General features: G+C 36.9%; 1 protein-coding gene across 1 annotated transcript in view; it reads left to right on the top strand.

Annotated features, from left to right (window-relative positions):
- Positions 1-21080, top strand: part of LOC150083166 (FERRY endosomal RAB5 effector complex subunit 3-like) — a 1535539-nt gene that overhangs the window by 1416882 nt on the left and 97577 nt on the right. Inside the window, exon 23 of the mRNA XM_090378412.1 lies at positions 11798-11869. Within this exon, the coding sequence (XP_090234538.1) occupies positions 11798-11869 (72 nt within the window). The remainder of the gene's footprint in view (positions 1-11797; positions 11870-21080) is intronic.

Here is a 21080-nt window from a genome sequence, read left to right as displayed (position 1 = left end):
CCGATGCACCTTCAGCAGTAAAACCAAAAGTTACAGAAACCCCAATGGTGCAACTAATGGATTTCAACCGAAATGGATATTGATCTACAGAATAATTCAGATGACAGAATTTTAGAACTTCATGCAACCGATGAGATTGACACAACACGTCCTTTCTTTCCGAAGAAAGACAAAGTAAAAATAGAGAGGTATAAACAAGCTACAACCAAAAAGCAGTCAAAAACAAAAAAACTAACAAGAACGCATAATAGAAAGGATCCTTCAGTGGAATTGTAGGGGCTTTCGTAATGAAAAGACGACTTGCATGATCTCATCAACCGCTATGAACCAGCAGTTATATTCCTACAAGAAATCTTATTTAAATCCACAAGTGTGTCCTATCATTAAAAATTATACCATGTTCAGAAGAGATAAGAGTATCGACTTGCCGACCCTTGGAGGCATGGCGGTTCTTGTTAGAAATAATATTCCATCCAAACGTGTTGCTCTTCAGACTCCTTTTGAGGTAGTGGCAGTGCGTGCAGAAATTGGGATGACTATTACAATAGCATCTATATATATATTCCTCCAAATCACTCATTCTCCTCAGATAATCTAGAAAATCTAATAGACTAGCTACCACCTCCTTTCTATTTGCTCGCAGACTTCAGTGCTCATCATTCGCTGTGGGGATCTCCAACAATCGACAAAAGAGGTAAACTAATAGAAACTCTTCTTGATGTTTGTCAACTTACCCTTTTGAATATAGGTAGGCTCAACACTGGTGAGCCTACCTATATTCATTTTTTTACAGGATCCATGAGTGCAATAGACCTTTCAATCTGCTCTCCCTCCATATATACCAATATGGTGTGGTCTGTTCTTGAAAATCCAGTAAATAGTGATCATCTACCAATTCTCTGCAAGCTGCAAACATGGGTAAACTTTTCCGGGTTGCTCCAATTGGAAATTTTGTAGAGCACACTGGAATAAATACTCTTCAAATGTTCAGTTAGATGATGAAATAATCCAACTCGAGCCCATAGATTATGTCACACAACATATAACTAATCAAATATTATAAGCTGCCAACTCTACAATACCAAAATCTTTGCCTGGAAAATGCAAACACAGTAATTACTGGTGGAATCTGGATTGTACATATGCTAAACAGGAAAAAAATAGGGCTTGGAATTTGTTTCGCAAATTTCCCACAACCGAATTAGTTTTAAAAGAATGAACGCCAAGTTCCACCAAATAAGAAGGAAAGCAGAAAAAGATGCATTTATTAGCTTTTCCTCTAGTATAAACAAGGACACAGATATCAGACTCATCTGGAAGAAAATACAAAACTTAATGGCAAATATGTGCAGTCCCCAGCTTCAATGTTAAACTGGAAAGGGAAGGAGTTGTCCTCTCCGACAGAAATTGCAAGTGCCTTAGCCGAATCATTTGCCAGTACATTGAGTGTATCCACCTACAACTCAGTCTTTCAACAAATAAAACAATCTTCAGAGCAGCATAAGATCAATTTCTCTACTAGAGTTTCAAACCTGTACAACCCCAGCCAATCACATTAACAGAACTTTTAGGGGCACTCAATAAAACATCCAGTAGTGCTGCTGGTCCAGATGGGATCTACTACATCATGATAAGCCAACTAAATAACAGAACAAAAAGAACATTCTTAAAATATTTCAATTGAATATTTCTAGAAAATACTTATCCAAACTCCTGACGTCACTCAATTATACTAGCCTTCCCAAAGCCAGGAAAGGATTACAGCTTTCTGCATAACTACAGACTGATTTCACTGACCAGCTGTTTAGGCAAAGTCCTGGAAAAAATGGTTCACAGGCGGCTAATGTGATTCCTGGAAACTAACAACCTGCTAAATAGCAATCAGTATGGGTTTTGAAAGAACCGTTCCATGTTAGATGTAATGATGAAAGCAGAAGCAAACATCCAAAATGCCTTCATAAGGGGACAACATCTGGTCGTGATCAAACTCGATATTGAGAAAGCCTTTGATACCACCTGGCGATATGGTATACTTCAAGATCTTCATTCTTTTGGCTTGAGAGGTCATTTACCTCACTTTATGCAAAACTTCCTATACCACAGAACATTTCAGGTTAGATACATGAACAATTTATCCAAATAATTTGAACATGAGGAGGGTTTACCTCAGGGGTCCATTCTTAGTCCGACATTAATTGCAATAAGAATTACGAACATTATTATTATTAGCTGTATGGTGCAAGGAAGTCTGAGGCTTATGCTGCACCAGCCAAAAAAAATAAAAATTTAAAATATTCCCCGAGTTATGCTGAGAGAGAGAGAGGGCGCACGTGCATGCATGCGCGAGAGTCAAAAGTAGAAGGTAATCACCAAGAAAGAGAAGAATGATGATATCCAGCTCAGGACCCTTGGTGTTTCTAGGTAGTAGATGACTCTCATCAACCGGTGCAATACCACCACTTTGCTTATTGGAGGCTTGAAGTGGTGGAACCCATGTTTAGTCTCTAGAGCTAAGTTCCGGTCAACCCTTCCCCATCTCTTCCATCATGCAGTATGATCGATGACTTTTGACGTTATGATGAACATCGTGGTGAGATCTAATATTCCTTGACTCTTCAAGTACACTGCAGGCTTTATCGGGGATGAGGTATAATCCTCATCCAATTGTGACTCGGATTCAGCAGACGTTACAATCACTGTTTGAGTGTTCATTCGACATCCATTTCTGCTGGATTCCAAGCCACATTGGGATCGGAGGAAATGAACTGGCAGATGCTGCGACCAGATCACCAGAACCCCACAACACTTATTGCCTGTTAGTCCCCTATACATATTTAGCAGCTAATACAAGCTAAATTACATTCCCAGTGGCAACAATCTTGGCATGAGCAAGTAGCAAACAAGCTCTATCAGATAAAGCCTGTAATCCGACACTGGCAGTCTAGTCTGCGCAGGAACCGCAAAGAGGAAGTTGTTCTAGCTCGTCTCCGCATAGGACACAGTCATCTTACACATGCTTTTCTGCTGAGGGCGGCGCCTCCGTAGCCAGGTGGGAAGGAGCAGCAGTGCATAGCACACGCTTCTTGATTAGACCGAGGTTCGAGCCCGTCACCACCAAATACGGAGGATGCGGAAAGGTCAGGGAATGATCACCGCATATCCCGGAGCAATATGGCCTTAGTTGCTAATGCTCCTAAAAAAAAAAAAAAAAAAAAAAAACCAAACCAATCTGCTGAGGGCAGATGACTGTCCTATGTACGAGAACTGCGGCACCATTTTAACTATTCATCACATTTTAACCGTGTGTCCACGTTTTAGACACGAACGTGATTTATATTTTACCGTTTTTAATCATCCGGATGAGCCTTATACACTCAATCAGATTTTATCCCACAATGACCATGTGTCTGGTTCATGTTTTTAGCTTTTTAAAATCAATAAATGTTTTTGCTCGTATATAAAATTTACATTTTATTGTGATTTTCTATTGATTTATCTTTTATACCTTTTATACATTTGTTATATATTTTGACATAGTGACCTAAGTAATTAGGTCATTGAAAGTTTAAATTTTTTTATATATGACCTGGTCTTTAGCATTAGCATTAGTACAGGCATATGATGCAAGAAAGCAAGCTTATGTAGCATCAGTCAAAAAAAAAAAAAAAAACCCTTCTACTTCACCCCTCCATTTGTTCAAAATACCTGTCCAGCTGAGCCTTAAATTTATTTAGGCTATCAACTTCCACAACAAGGGATGGAAGTCTGTTCCACCAACCAACTACCCACTGGCTAAAGGCAAATTTCTGCACATCTATCTTACATCCGTCCTTCTTCAATTTGAATTTATGCCCTCTGGTGATTATTCTGAGCAAGAGGCAGTATCCCATCAGCATTGAGCATGCTCAAACCATTCAAGGCTTTGTACACCTCTATCAGATCACCTCGCCGGTGCCTAGTCTCCAGACACTGTAATTTGTAAAACTTAAGATTTCTTCGTAAGAGCACCCCTTTGTTCCATTCACTAACCTTGTTGCCCTTCTCTGTAGTCGTTCCAGCATCTCTACATCCTTCTTGAAATGAGGCCTCCAGACCTGTATACAGTACTCAAGGTGCGGCCTGACCATTGCCTTATACAAGGTAATAATCACCTCCCTATCTCTGCTAGAAAAATTCCTGTATATCATTGATAAGACACCATGAGCTACTCTTTCAGCCCGTTTGCACTGCTCAGAGAACTTCATCTCTGCCTGCACAATTACCCCCAGGTCCTTTTCATTCTCTACCACTGTTGGTGTAGTACCACAGAGTTGATACGTTGCTCTGGGGTTGCTGTTTCCCATATGTAGTACTTTACATTTGTCAATGGCGCATTATAGCCTTAGTTGCTAATGTGCCAATAAAATCAAAACCAACCAACCAACCAATCCAATATTCCTTACATTTCGAGGGTACAGCTCTAAAACGGTGTTCGTAGGCCGGCCTCTAGTTAGTACACTGGACCGAACCTATTGGTAACTCTCTAGGAGGCTTCCGGATCAGCTAGTGCAGTGTTTCTCAATCTTTTTACTCTCGTGGCACATTTTCCAAAGAAGAAAAATTTCTCGGCACACCTACGTAGTCATAGAAGAAGAAATTTCTAAATTTCGCGGCACACTTGGAAAATTTTGCGGCACACTAATGTGACGCGGCACACCCTTTGAGAAACACTGAGCTAGTGTATAATCTTGCTACCTCTACTCTGCCAGATAGTGACTGGAGGGAGTCCAAGTAGTGTGTATGCGGGGGAGCATTGTCGAGGCCACGTTATGTCAAGGATCTGGGTATATTCTTATCATGCGTACGCGATATCCAAAAATTTCATTACTTCATACAGCATGTCCTACCCACTTTTTCTTACTATTGAATACACCACGAATTGTCAAACTAATAGAGCAAGCTTATCTGCGAAAAGATCTAAACCTCCCAAGCACTTCCTAATTCATTTCACAAATATATATGGTCTCAATTCTAATCTCAACGATGTCCATTTCCACTTGAGGTCTGCCAAACCCCCATGTACTTTTTCTGACAGAATCTCAGTTATCGGTTGATTCAACTACTGCTCATCTCAGATGCCCAAATTATTCGCTGTATGATTCTTTTCGCCTCAAAGGTGGTACTTGTGCATATGTCCGTTCTGATATTCCCTGCCAGAGATTTGGCAATTTGGAATCTCCTCTCTTTGATCTTCTCTGGCTTAAAATCTCTCTACCTCATTGTGTCAAATTCATCTGTTGTCTCTACCGTTCTCTCAACTCCACTAATCACTTGGAGCTCTTTGACTTCCTCTCTTTGCAACTTGATTTTCTCCAGTCCAACTTTCCTAACAGTGAGGTAATTTTTCTTGGTGATTTTAATATTCAAAACTCCAGCTGGCTTCCGTTTTCTAGTCACACCGACCCAGCTGGTCGAGATGCTGAGGCTTTTGCAATTACTAATGATCTTGCACAGATTGTTCATTTACCTACAAGAATACCGGACAATCCTAATCATACAGCCAATACGTTTGATCTTTTTCTCACAATAACCCTTCTAAGTACATGGTTGAAGTGAGAGGTCCTTTACGCACTTCAGATCAAAACTTGGTGATTGTCTCTTCTCCAATGGAACCTTTATCCCATGGCTATTCCCAACCTTGTGTTGTTTGGCATTACAAGAATGCAAAATGGGATGACCTGCGAGACTTCTTTTCTTCTTTTCCTTGGTCGAATTACTGTTTCAAAAGTTCCGATGTCAATGTTTGCTCAGATTGTGTCAGTGAAATTATTCTTGCAGGAATGGAATCCTTTATCCCACACTCCACTTTAAAATCTCGTCCTTTATCTAAACCTTGGTTTTCCAATAAATGTGCTAAGGCTGTTCAAGAAAAGAATGTTGCATATCGTAATTGGCTTGTTTCTAATTTTCTCCCTACACCAAAGCTCGCAACAATTGCAAAGCAGTTATTAATCAGTCCAACCTAGAATTTGAACAGGCTAAGAGTAGAAAACTTGCTTCTTGCCCTAATGGTAGCCGAGCATTTTGGTCTATTGGCCGCAACTTTTGCCCATCTCTGTTCCCACCTCTGTCCAAACCACATGGTTCTGTTGTCACTTCAGCCCAGGATAAAGCTGACCTGCTAGCATCCCATTTTTCTTTCAACTCATGCATTAACGATTTTGGTAAAACACCTCCCACTATTCCCAACATGCTCCATTCAATGCCTCCTGTGGTCTTCCGTCAAAAGGAGGATGTCAGAAGGATTTAGACGAATCTTCAGATCTTGATGCTAAGAAATCTCCAGGTCCCGACAGTATTTCTCCACTTGTTCTCAAACCGTGTGCTCCTGAACTTAGTCCTATTCTTTACCGCCTTTTTTCACTTTCTTATTCCAAAGGTGTTTTTTCTTCTGCTTGGAAATTTGCTCATATCCAGCCAGTTCCTAAAAAGGGTGACAAATCCCTCCCATCCAATTATCGTCCCATTGCAATTATTTCTACTCTTTCTAAAGTAATGGAGAAATCAATTAACCGCCAACTCTTAAACTACCTAGAAACCTTCCGTCTGATCAATGATCGCCAGTATGGATTCCATCAGTGTCGATCCAATGGTGATATTCTGGATTATGTTACCCATTCATGGACTAATTCAATGGAAAGGTTTGGTGAAACACAAGTAGTTGCTCTTGACATCTCAAAGGCTTTTGATCGTGTTTGGCATAAAGGTCTTCTAAACAAGCTTCCATCTTATGGTTTGCCAACTGTTTTTAGTAATTGGTTATCCAGTTTTCTTTCTGACCGCTCACTGAGGTAGATGTGATGGTAGATGGCTCTCTGTCTTCTAACTTCTCCACTAATGCCGGTGTCCCCCAAGGTTCAGTTCTTTCCCCCACTCTTTTCCTCTTGTATATTAATGACCTTCTTCCATTGACTGGAAATCCTATCCATAGTTTTTTCGATGATAGCATATTGCATTCCACTTTCCATTTTGAGAAACCTTGTCCTGCTCAATCAGCTTCAACTTCTCAAAAATCTGCTACCAATTCCTTAAATGCCGATCTTCAGGTAATTCTCCAGTGGGGCAAAGACAACTTAGTTGATTTCAACCCTTCTAAAACTTAGACTTGTCTTATATCTCGCGAAAAGGATTCTTCTGCTCCTATGCTTATCTTTTGTGACACTCCGAATTCTAGGCAAAATGATATATCTCTTTTGGGGATTACCCCGACTTCTAATCTCTCTTGGCACAAGCACATTACAAATATTGCTTCCTCTGCATCTAAAAAACTTGGTTTTCTCTTTCGCTTTCGCCGTTACTTTTCTTTCAAACAGCTGCTCACTCTGTATAAATCGCAAATCCGCCCTGCCATGGAATATTGTTCCCACATCTGGGTGTTGTGCCTCCAAAACCTCTCTCAGGCTTCTTGATTCCATTCAGAAGAGGGCAGTTAGGTTAATTAATGATTCATCTCTAACAGAGTCTCTCCACTCACTTTCTCATAGACGTACTCTTTCTGCTGCATGCCTCTTCTACAGATACTTCCATGGGCACTGTTCTTCTGAATTGGCTTCTATAATTCCCGCTCTCTCTTTCAAAACAGTCTGAACACGTGCCGCCACCAGCCAACATACATTTACTGTCCAACTTCTTTTTACTGTTCAAAGACATTCTTCAAAATGTGAATATTATAAATACAGCTTCACAGCAACCTGGCATTGAATTATGCACTGTTATAAACCTCTCTGATAGTCTTTTATCTTATTTAAAAAGTGCTCAAAATAAATTTTTTGATTTTGAAAATGCTGCCAAAATATTTGCACCAAAATTGGAATTTTAAATTTTCGAACAACGGAAGTGAAAAATATTTCATGATGAAATAAATAGTGAAAATTGCCAGACCACAAATTTTAATCCCTCAAATAAATTTCGAATTCAAGTGTTTTATCCAATTATAGATAGATTAACAAAGGAGCTCATAAAGACTAGCCACCTATAATTCTCATTATCACAGATTTGACTTTCTTATTGATAAATCAATGTCAGAAAGCGAAAGTTTTTCCAAAGCAAAGATTCTAGTCCAATAAAGATTCAGAAGGTTCTTTTGTGGATGAATTTTTATTATTTTCAAAATTATTTCCAGAGTAAAAAACAGTATCAGAATTATTGTCAGCACAAATTGAATGAAATCTGGTGACAAGCTTCCCAAATACAAATATTGCACTTCGAATTTACTTATCAGTTTTGGGGACAAATGCAGAAGGTGAACAAGCATTTTCAACATTAAATAGTATAAAAAATCATTTGCAATCTGGATTATCTCAGTCAAAAATATCATCTATACCAGTACTTTCTATAAGTGAAATATTAGAAATATTAAAAAAATGTGAAATATTAAAACAACTGCCCATTGATGAAATTATAAGAAAATTTGCGAATAAAAAATGACACAAAGTAAGTATACCTTAATAAAAAAAAAAAAAAAAAAGGTAAACTGCAGCCATTATCAACCCACTGCAGGATGGAAGCCTCCTCAACAATTCATACTGAGGGAAATGGACCATATTCTGCCACGCTGGTCCAGTGCGGGTTGGCAGATCGACCGTATTTAGCATTCAGGGACTTGAACTCTTGTCTACTCAAAGAGTATGTGCTACTGCACTCCCGCTCCCCACTTGGCTACGGATACCATAATAACCAATCTTATATGTTGAATGTTTTTATGTAAAAAATGTGATTCATGATTGTTTATGTTTTCAAGAATTGTTGTTTAATAAACCTATTTCTATTTATAATTTTTGTGGATGAAAATATAAAATATCTTTATTTTGAAAATTTGTTTTTCTTTTTCCCAATTCCTGTAAAATATTTTGTTAGTCATGTTTTCGTAGGCCCTAGGAACTGTGTCTAATGGATAAGGTCAGGCCACACCTTGAGTACTGTATAAATGTCTGGAGGCCTCATTTTAAGAAGGATGTAGAGTTGTTGGAATGAGTACAGAGAAGGGCAACAAAATTAGTGAATGGAAGAAAGGTTGTTCTTATGAAGAAAGGCTTAAGTTTTGCAAATTATAGTGTCTGGAGACTAGGCACCTGCGAGGTGATCTGATTGAGGTGTATAAAGCTTTAAATGGTTTGAGCATGCTCAATGCTGATGGTATCCTTCCTCTTGCTCAGAATAATCACCTGAGAGGGCACAAATTCAAATTGAGGAAAGACAGTTGTAGGATAGATGTGCGGAAGTTTGCCATTAGCCAGCGGGTGGTTGATTACTGAAACAAACTTCCATCTGTCATTGTAGAAGTTGATAGCTTAAATAGATTCAAGGCAGAACTAGACAAACATTTGGAGTGAGTGGATGGGTGAAGTGAGAAGAGTGAGTATTTTTTTTTTTTTTTTTTGGCTGATGCTATATAAGCTTGCTTCCTTGCATCATGTGCCTTTGCTAATGCTAACTTTCAACAAATTTTATTGCATATTCACTTGCACTCAATGTGATTATGGATATCATGGTGTTACAGAAGATTTTAGAATTTTTGAGCAGCTTTTACAATTTTTGACCACTAGTTTCACTGTTTTTAAAGTTTAAAAGACAGAACAAGAGGACTTCAGGTATTTAAAACAGTGTGTCATGCATTGGATTTTAATAATATAAACTGGAATAATTTCATTTGAATCACAACAGATGGAGCCCCAAACATGGTAGAATAAAAATCTGGATTGGTGAGTTTTTGTATCAAAAAGTTCTGGGTCACACTCTCACAAAAATTAATTCGTTAGCACTGTATAATTCACCAAAAAGCTCTTATCAGTCATATATTAGAAATGAACCACATCATAGATGTGAAGTCTGTCAATTTTATCAAAAGTAAAGGCTTGAATCAGTATCAATTTAAGACTTTCTTGGAAGATTCTGAAGCAGAATTTGTAGATGTGATATGTTTTTCAACTGTTAAGTGGCTAAGTAAAGGTAGCACATTAAAAAAAAATTTTAAGTTAAGGAAATAATCAAATTTCTAAATCAAAAGGTCAAAACTGTTGTTGAGTTACGTGATATCAACTGGTTATGTGATTTAGCATTCTTGGTTGACATCTCTGGGTTTGGGTTTGGGTTTTTTGGTTTTATTGGCGCATCAGCTACTAAGGCTATAATGCGCCAAGACCATACCAGACATCTCTGGTGTTATCAATGAGTTAAATGTGAAACTTCAGGGCAATAATAACTTTGTTTCTAATCTTTTTGATTATGTCAATATATGAAAGCTTCAAGCTAAAAAATAAGGTTAGTTCAAAAACAACTAGTAGATGGCATTGTTTTTATTTTGCAGCATTTAAGATTCTTTCAGAAGAATCAGCTGAGGTTTTAAATATTCTGTGGACAGAAAAGTACAGCAAGATCATTCAACAAACATGTGTTAGAAGAATTTTACAGACACTTAGATTTTCAAAATCCATTTTCATATGATCCAGAGAATGACCCTCTAAATATCCAATTGGAATTCATTAATCTACAAGAGAGCACCAAAGCAAAAGCATCTTATTGTGATAAGAGTTTGATAAATTTTTATAAAGAACTCTCACCAGAAAAATATCCAGAAATACAAAAACACGGATATCAAATGGCTTCATTATTTGGAAGTACTTATATCTGTGGAAAAAAATTCTCTACAAGTCTAAATTAAGATCCAGATTAATGGATAGTCATCTCATATTTGTTTTACATATTCACATAACATCTTTAGAAATAATCTCAAACAAAAATCAATTCCATAAATCGCATGCTACAAAACATTAAACTTAAATTTTATATTTATTCTTGTAATATCTTGTAATACTACAATTTATAAATATTTCTTTTTATGAATTTTATTCATTTAAGTTTATGATCAATATTATATTTAATTGTTTATCATTTTGCTTTACAATTAAATAAAATTTTGTGTTGATTAATTTAAAAAATACCATTCAAGGTGTTATGTGGAAATCTGCTAATTTTTTGCCAATTATATTGAAATTTATTGATAAGTATTTTTCCAATATGTATGTATGTTGTGAATGTATATACATATCAGTAATATTACAGAATTAATCCAATATATGTTCTTGTTTATACTCCGGCACGGCCACCAGTCAGTGGATTTTACAATAAATCATCAATACAAATGTTAATCATATTTAGCAGTCATGGGCTTGAACCCCAGTCCACTCAAAGAGCACGTGCTACTGCACTCGTTCTCCTGACCACTCAACTACATCAGGTGGCCTACCCACAATTTCTCACATCATATTTTCATCAATATTGGCATGAAAAAGTTTGAGAACCACTGGTGTAGATAACTTGTATTGCATCTTTAACTAAGGACTCCATAGCTTAGGGTTTGTAGTTAAGTTAGAAAAAAAAAAAAGGGTTGGCGCTGATCCTGGTGCACAATTTTAGAGACCCTGAAATAGAGGTGTGGAAGGTCCTTAGACCAACAAGATTGCCATTGGTCTGGTGCCTACATAATCCTGAACCAGCTGTTCCACTGATCTTATATGTTCAAATGGGCACACTGTTACCATAAAGGAAGGAAAACTGTGGACAGTGACCCTCAACCAAAATAACCTTGCCACTGAAGAAAATCTCATGATCTGACAACTTCAAATGGTGCTAACAGAAAAGAAAAGCCACCATTTATTGTTAAACAAAAAATAATTTTAATTTGACTTGTTCTCATATAATATATTTGTGAACTTTTATTATGAAAAATTATTAAACATCTTTTTGTATGAATATTCAGATATATTCCCTTCTTGGTGTCATGTATCCTGAAGAAAGTGTCCCAGCATTTGCTCTCTTCAAATTTATACAGGTATGCATTTTATTTGTCCTCTTTTTAATATAACTCATAACACATATTATATTCAAGAGAAATTCTATATGCACTTCAATGTCACTCGCTAGCTTCTACACCTGGTATTCATTCTACAGCATACTACTCTGGCCATCCCTTCTTATCATAATTCATGTTTCATTTCGCCTGTTGCATTTTTCATGTCAAGATGTAGCATACTGGCAATATACATAGTCAGTCAAAAGAAATTATATGCCATGTATAAAAATTTCAGAAAGGATTTAAAACTTGTGATGAGTTAAGTTTTTGAGCAAATTTCATTAGTAATAGTAATGGTAATTGCTACACAGTGCAAGGAGGCCACATGCTTTTGCTACACTCATCGGGGGAAAAAAAACATGAGTGGATAAGAAAATACATACTATTTGCTTCCCTCCTCTCGTAGATTACTGTCCAGTTGACCTCTGAATTTATTCAAGCTGTCAGCCTCAATTACCTGTGAAAGCAACCTGTTACAGCAATAAACAACTCGCTGGCTAAAAGAAAACTTCCTGATATCTAGTCTAAACCCAGGGCCATACTTATAAATAGGCACGAGGCACTACCATCAGGCCTCACGATAGAGGGAGCCTTGCAAGGTCTCTGTAATCTCAAAATTTTAAAGCGATTTCTTTCCCACTTGTACCTACCATGTAAACAGAGAGAGGTGAGTGTGGATGACTCATTTCTGTGGAAGATCAGATTAATTTCCAGAATAAAGGAAAATCATTCTCTCCTAATTCTCTAATAGGGTGTAACAAGTTGACCATGGCATATTACCCGCATCGGAAATTTGTCTTAATCTTTTCCACTGGCTATGAACACAAGAAAGCAGCTGAACAGTGCAACTTCTCTGTACATCATGTTGGGGAAGCAGTTGTAAATGTGTTACAAACATCACTAAATTGTGGAACGTTAATCCTTTTAGTCTGAATTCGTGCTTTCTACAGCAGCAGCAGCTCTATTGCCTAAAGGCCAGAGTTGCGAACAATGCATACTCAGCTCTCTCGAAATCCATTTGTTATGTGGAAATTTTATTCATTCTACAGAAGCTATTTTAATTGGACCACCCATGGATTTGAGAATCTATATAAGCTGAGACATGAAAAGTGTAACATATAGTTTAATTGTTGATGTGCCAAGTTAAAGTGCGATATGTAAGGGGGCACACTGAAGTAAATATAGGTATATCTATCTCTCTATCTCTCTCAAGTAGTGTTGTAGTTTAATAAATTTTGATTCTGTTGTAACAGAAAATTTAAATATCATATCTATGTAATGTTTTGTTATCTATTGTGATTGTGGCATATGTTTCCCTTATTGAAAGCTTTTTGTTTTCTCGCTCTTCAAATATGAATTGATACAAGTGTTAATTTTTTATATTTGAGTCAATATCATTATCAGTTGTATTACTCTTAAAATACATTTCTATAATCTCATTTGAATTAAAAATCTGAAATTGTCAGTAAACAATGAATTAAATGAAGCCGGAATTAAAACAATGATATATTAATATTTAAACGGCATTAATCATAATAGCAGCAACTATGCCAAAGAAGAAAATGTTTCAAATATTAAGTATATGTACAATATTATTAATGATGGAATTTTCTGATCGATATTTCCGAATGTTGAAACAATTATGAAAATATTTCTCACAATGCCTATGACAAATGCAAGTGGTGAACGGTCTTTTTCATCAGATCACATTAATGCTATGTGTGTTAATTTTAAGAGACTTTCAATTTTGGGTCATATTGACACGGAACTAATGAAACAAGATGAGCAGAAAACCCACTACACTATTATTATGGGGGACTTCAATGCTAAGGTTGGAAAAAGGCAAAACAGTGCAGAAAGAGGAACTATAGGAAATTTTGGAATTGGTGAAAGAAATAAAAGAGGTGAACGACTTGTGGAATTTGCAGAATCTCAAGGAATGTCAGTAATGAACGCTTTTTTCAAGAAAAGGGTGAACAGAAAGTGGACATGGAAGAGTCCAAATGGATTAACAACTAATGAAATCGACTTCATCCTCACTAACAGAAGATATATTGTGAATGATGTTACCGTCCTGAATAAGGTAAATGTTGGAAGTGATCACAGAATGGTAAGATGTACACTTGATATAGATGTAGGAAAGGAAAGGAAAAAACTGACTCGAGTAAATAATACAAAGGTCTTTGAAATAACAGAGGAGGAGAAAAAGCAGTATGTACTGGAACTTAAGAACAAGTTTGAGCTTCTGCAGACTGCTCAGGACCAAGATATCGACGAGGAATATTACAACTTTCTGAAAGTGATAAAGCCCAAGAAACCTATAGGGAAACAGAAATCCAAAGAAGAAAAAATTAGTCAAGAAACACTTGTCATGATGAACCAAAGACGACAAATGAAGAGCAAGAAAAACACTGACAGGGAGAAAATTGAGTATACTGAGTTATGCAAAGCCATTAGAAAGAGACTCAGAGAGGACATAAGAAGATTTAACACAAGAAAAGTAGAACAAGCATTAAGGGAAAACAAAGGATTTAAATCAGCAGCCATGAGCAGTAATACAGAAAGACAAATGATACTGAAACTGAAGAATAGCGATGGTGTACTTATAAACAGCAGAGAAGGCATAATTCAAATAGCAGAAGACTACTATAGAGAATTATACAAGGAGCGAGGGAATGATACTAGCAGTGGGGAAGATGGATTGCAAAGTAGTAACACATACGACATACCCGATATTCTTCCTGATGAGGTAGAACATGCATTGAAGAAAATGAAGAATCGGAAAGCCCCGGGGGAAGATGAAGTTACTGTAGAGTTGTTAAAATTGGGAGCAAGAGACATAACACAAAAACTGGCAAGGCTCTTCACAAAGTGCATTAGAAAAGGTGTGATGCCTAAGCAGTGGAATAATGCAATCATAGTTTTGCTGCATAAGAAAGGAGATAAATCAGAAATTGGAAATTATAGACCAATTAGCTTGTTATCCCAAATCTACAAGTTGTTCACAAGGGTCATTACTAACAGATTAGAAAGAATACTTGATGAGAATCAACTGAAAGAGCAAGCTGGCTTTAGGACAGGATTCTCAACTATGGATCACCTTCACGTAATATCACAGCTAATGGAGAAAGCAAATGAATATAAAACCATTATTCCATTATTCCAGGCATAAAACCATTATTCCAGGCATACCATTATGCCTGGCATTTGTGGATTATGAAAAGGCATTTGACTCCATACAGCATAAGGCAATGTTTCGGGCACTAGAAAGACAAGGCATAGATACTCCATATATTATGATTTTGAAGAAAATATATGAGAGTGCTACATCCTTTATTAGACTAGACAAAGACAGTAGGAAATTTAAAATCGAGAAAGGAGTTCGACAAGGAGACACAATATCTCCGAAGCTGTTTACTGCTGCCCTTGAGGAAGCTTTCAGAAGATTAGACTGGTCGCAGAAAGGAGTCAATGTGAACGGAGAGTACCTAAACCATTTACGATTTGCAGATGACATTGTGGTCATAAGCCATGATCCCAAAGAATTAGAGGAAAATCTTAATCAGTTATGCACAGTTAGTAAGGATTTTGGACTAAAGATGAATATGGCTAAAACAAAAGTAATGATGAACAAGTATGCCACAGAAAGAGAAATAATGATTGAAGGAGCAGTAATTGAAAAGGTGGAGTCATATACTTATCTGGGACAAGTTATTAGCTGTAATAATGATAAATGGCTGGAAGTCAAGAGAAGAATAAATTTTGGATGGATAGCATTCAGGAAATATAGTCACATACTGAAGAGCAATATCCCAGTTTGTCTGAAACGTAAAATAATGAATCAATGTATACTCCCCACCATGACTTATGGAAGTGAAACTTGGGCACTCACCAAAAGAATGGAAGAGAAGCTAAGAACTACACAGCGAAGAATGGAACAAATTATATTGGGAATCAGACTGTTAGATAAGAAGAGAAACACATGGATTAGGCAGCAAACTCAAGTAAAGGACATTCTTATCAAAACTAAAGAACTAAAATGGTCTTGGGCAGGACACATAGCTCGAAGACATGATGACAGATGGACTAAGAAAATAACAGAATGGTACCCAAGAGGAGCTAGAAGAAAACCTGGAAGACAAAGGTGGAGATGGATAGATGAAATTCATGAGTTTTTGAGTAGTAAATGGATGGCCAGTGCTCAAAACAGAAGGAACTGGAAAGTTGCTGGAGAGGCCTTCATCCTGCAGTGGATTGAAAATGGCTGATGATGATGAATGAAACAAATTCAGTCTGAAGAAAATTATTAGCAAGATATTTTAAAAAGAATTGCTGCCACTGTTCAGCTTTTGAATAAACTTGATTTAGGATTTAGTGGTAGTAATTTATTAACGACAAAATGTATACAGAACGTAGTTGGTATGTTATTACTTAATTTGCCTAGAATATTTAAGTAAATTTGATAATTTTTTAAGAAATCACATAGAGATATATTCTAATTCTGAACCCGGCAAAACCAATTACCTTTCACATAAAGCCTGTGATGAATTTATAGAACAGAACTGATGGCAGAAAAAGTTTGAAAGGTGATGGTTTCTGAAATTCGAGAAGCAAAATATTTTTCTATTATTGTTGATTCAACCCTTGACATTAGCCACATTGATCATTTAGTGTTTATTATAAGATACATGTCCCAAAATGATATCATTAAAGAACAATTTTTAGATTTCCTTCCTATAGACCCTCACATTGCTTAAATATAGAATAAACTATTTTCAAAGGATTAGGAGATTTATCAATTGAAATTACAAACTGCAGATGACAAAGCTACAGTAATGCTTCGAATATGGCAGGAAAGTATTCAGGAGTCCAAGCCAGAATGAAGCAACATAGTTCTACTGCATTTTATGTACCGTGTACTAGTCACTCTCTAAATTTAATTGGAGCTAATGCAGCTAAATCTTGTTCTACTGCAGTGCATGTTTTCCACTTTATACAAAATTTATATAATTTTTTTTCTGCTGCCCCAAGAAGATGGAATGTCTTAAATCAATATTTAGGGAGAAATTCACTAACACTGAAAAATTTAAGTGATACAAGATGGTCTGCTAGGGCTGATGCTGTCTCAGCTCTTCGAAATGATTATAAATTAACAAAAGAAGCCTTAATTAATTTATCAATATATGAACATGAAAGATCAGTAACGTGTCTAGAATGTACTAAATCAATAAAAAAAATTGTTGAGTGTGAAATTGCATTACTTACTGTCCTCTGGAATAAAATATTAAATAGCTTAAATGAAACAAAAATTTTTCTTACTAGATCCTGCAATCAATTTATTGCATGGTTCTGATCTTTTGAGATCATTACATGGATATATTTTGCATATTATAAACTATTTTAATATTATTGAAAGAGAAGGTAAATTATCAACTGATGAATGGCAATACAAAGATAAAAAAAAAAAAAAAGCCAAATTAAAAAAATAAAAAAAATATGTGCAATGAAATGAGAGATAATGAAGTCATTTTAGAAGGGAAAGAAATGTTTATTATCAATACATTCAATGTTGTTTGTGATAGATTAATTGCTGAAATAAATAGATAAACAGAAGTATACACCAATATCTTGATTTAGATGAAACTGAATTCAACACTAATATCGATAAATTAATAAGTATATATAAAAATTACGTTGACTCGGAAAAGTTTAAAGATGAAGTTATCCAATTTTTACTGTTTAAAAAGGAGAAAATATTGGCAACAATATATCATTAATAATCAACAGAATATCATTAATAATGGACTCAGATCTACATTTGCCAACGTTGAAACAATATTAAAAATATTTTTAATGCCGGTTAGTAACGCAAGCAGGGAATGGTCATTTTCTCTTCTCAAACGAGTAAAAAATTATTTAAAGAATAGTTTAATTCAAGATAAAATGAGCAATTTGTCATGAGCAATAAAACACTATTTATGCAAATAAATTGTATGAACTTCATAATTTAGCTGGTCACGAAACACATCAATGCAAGTCAATTCACTGACCACATGATGACTAGCCAAAGCCATGTGGCTGGTCATCATACCCTCATGGGCTGTCGCGACACAGAGTTTAGTTCAGTACTCTTCTTTATATTTTGCAGTATTACAGTGTTTGTGTCTAAACAGATCGATAAAAATAATTGGGTTTTTTTTTTCTGATCATATTTATATATACAAGTTTTTTTTTTTTTTTTTTTTTGACCTCTGGTATCTTTAAAGGGGGCCCCGAGAGAGCTTAGCACCTCAGGTTCAGAGAAGTGTAAGTACAGCCCTGTCTAAGCCTTTTCCCCTGTAATTTGAATTTATGCTCAAGAGTTCTGGAATTCTCTATAACAGAAAATTCTGCCTTCATTCATTTTATTAGCCACTCTCAGAACCTTATAAACCTCAATCAGGTCAACTATAAGGTGCCTAGTTGCCAAGCTGTGTAGCCCACACATACACCAAGTCTTTCCTCATATGGTTGCTGGAATTCTGGAAGCCAAGTGGGACTATGACCTCCATAATCTCTACAAGATAACATTTGATAAATCATTGATAGGACACTAAAGGCTTTTCTGGCTGCCTGTTTGTTGTTTGGTTTTTAGGAGCATTAGCAACTAAGGCATATTGCTCCGGGGATATGCGGTGGTCATTTCCTGACCTTTCCGCATCCTCCATATTTGGTGGTCACGGGCTCAAACCCCGGTCTAATCAAGAAGCGTGTGCTATGCACTGCTGCTGCTCCTGTCCACCTGGCTACGGAGGTGCCCTGTTTACACTGTTCAGAAAACTTCATATCTGCCCATATTGTAACTCCAAGATCCCTTTCCTCCTCCACTGTTTTTAATTCATCTCTACCAAGAGTATAATTTATTTGTGGGTTGCTGTTCTCCAAGTGCATTTTGCTGCAATAAAACATAGCTGCCACTTTTTTTACCATTCTTGCAGCCTGCTAAAGTCATCCTGAAACGGCGCTGCTTGGTAAAAAAAAAAGTAGAATTGCAGCCATTATCAATCCACTGCAGGATGGAAGCCTCCTGAACAATTCATATTGAGGGAAATGGACCATAATCTGCCACGCTGGTCCTGTGCGGGTTGGCAGATCAACCGTATTTTGAAGTCACGGGCTTCAACCTTGGTCTACTCAAAGAGCATGTGTTACAGCACTCCTGCTCCTGACCACTCAGCTATGGAGCTATTCTACCAATCGTTACATCAGCAAATTTTGACACAAAGCCTTCTATCCCATTGTCAATGTCATTTATGAAAATCAGATACAATAGTGGTTGAAGAACTGATCTCTGTGGTACCCCACGTCTGACTTTACACCACTCTGAAGGACATCCATTAATAACACACCTCTGTCTTCTGTGCTACACCCACCCAACAATCCATCTTCAAATATTGGCATTAGTAAAGGCATATGATGCAAGAAAGCAGCTTATGCAGCATCAACCTAAAAAGAAAAAGAAAAAAAAACTTTCCATTTCACTCATCCATTCACTCCAAAAGTTTGTCTAGTTCTGCCTTTAATTTATTTAAGATGTCTACTTCCACAGCAACAGATAGAAGTTTGTTTCTGCAATCAACCACCCGCTCCACCCGCTGGCTAGAGGAAAATTTCCACACATCTATTCTACAACTATCTTTCCTCAGATTGAATTTATTTCCCCTCAGGCGTGTAATCTGAGGAGGAGGAAAAATCCCTTCAGCATTGAGCTTGCTTAAGCCATTCAAAGCCTTATACACCTCAATTAGATCACCATTTCACACCCTCCATATTTGTAGGTGCCTACTCTCCAGACACTGCAATTTGCAGAACTTAAGCCTTTCTTGGTAAGAGCAATCCTTTGTGCCACTCACAAATATTGTTGCTCTTCTCTATACTTGTTTCAGCAGCTCTACATGCTTCCTAAAATGAGGCATCCAAACCTGTATGAAGTATTCAAGCTGTGGCCTGACCATTGCCTTATACAAAGGAATAATCACATCCTTATCCATGCTAGCAAAATTCCTGTATATCATTGACAAGACCCCCCATGAGCTACTCTTGCAGCCTGTCTGCACTGCTGAGAAAACTTCTTATCTGACTGCACAATTACCCCCAGGTCTTTTTCATTCTCTGCTACCCTGATTGTAGTACCGGACAGTTGGTACATTACTCTGGGATTACTGCTACACATACGCAGTACTTTCCATTTGTTGATGTTAAAATTCAGTTGCCACTTCTCAGCCCATTTGTCCAACGTTTATAGATCCTGTTGCAGTAAGTACAATACTGTCATTAACAAACCTGCCAACCTTTGTATCATCTGCAAACTTTGACATTAAACCTGATATACCTTCATCAATATCATTGAAAATATATACAAAACAACAATATTCATAGGCACCCTGGGAGACTTCACTAATAATATTATACTTTCCTATAATTCAAGTATATGATATCAAAATTATTTTTTTGCATCCAGTTCCTTTGTGACCACATTAAAGTATCCAATCAGTTTGGTCAGACAAACCCTTTAACAAACCCATGCTGTGTCTGACCTATAACTGCGGTCTGTCTAGATGAACCTGCAGTGCTTCTTTAACCAGTGACTTTTTTATTTTCCCTGGAACAGAAGTTAATTAACAGCTCTGTATTTACTCGTGTCATCCTTTGTGAATTGGAGATACGTTTGTACATCTCCAGTCCGTGGGAACCTTTCCCGAGTCCAAGGATGCTCTCATAATCATAGGGTGCCTCCGTAGCCAGGAGAGCAGGAGCAGCAGTGCATAGCACAAGCTTCTTGATTAGAAAGGGGTTCAAGCCCGTGCCCACCAAATACGGAGGATGCGGAAAGGTCAGGGAATGACCACCGCATATCCCTGGAGCAATATGGCCTTAGTTGCTAATGCTCCTAAAAACCAAATAGCAAACAAACTCATAATCATAGCTAAGGGTGTGCTTACTTTCTTTGCTGGCTCCATTAATATAACTGGATAGATCCCATGAACCAGAAGTGCCTTTCTTATGTTTAACTTCAACATTTTCTCCTCAAGTTTACTTCCTCTGTTATTACAAAATCATTCGGTCCCTGTTAGTGTTTGATAAGCTTCTGGCATTCCCCTCATTGAATGACTCCTCATGTGTGAATGTAGATGCAAAATACTCATTCAGT

Source organism: Mastigoproctus giganteus, chromosome 7 (assembly GCF_048544385.1).
Source record: "Mastigoproctus giganteus isolate SK-2022 chromosome 7, ASM4854438v1, whole genome shotgun sequence".
In the NCBI taxonomy this organism is placed as follows: Eukaryota; Metazoa; Arthropoda; class Arachnida; order Uropygi; family Thelyphonidae; genus Mastigoproctus; species Mastigoproctus giganteus.
Note: the sequence above shows the minus strand (reverse complement) of the source record. Positions and strands in the feature narration are given on the sequence as shown.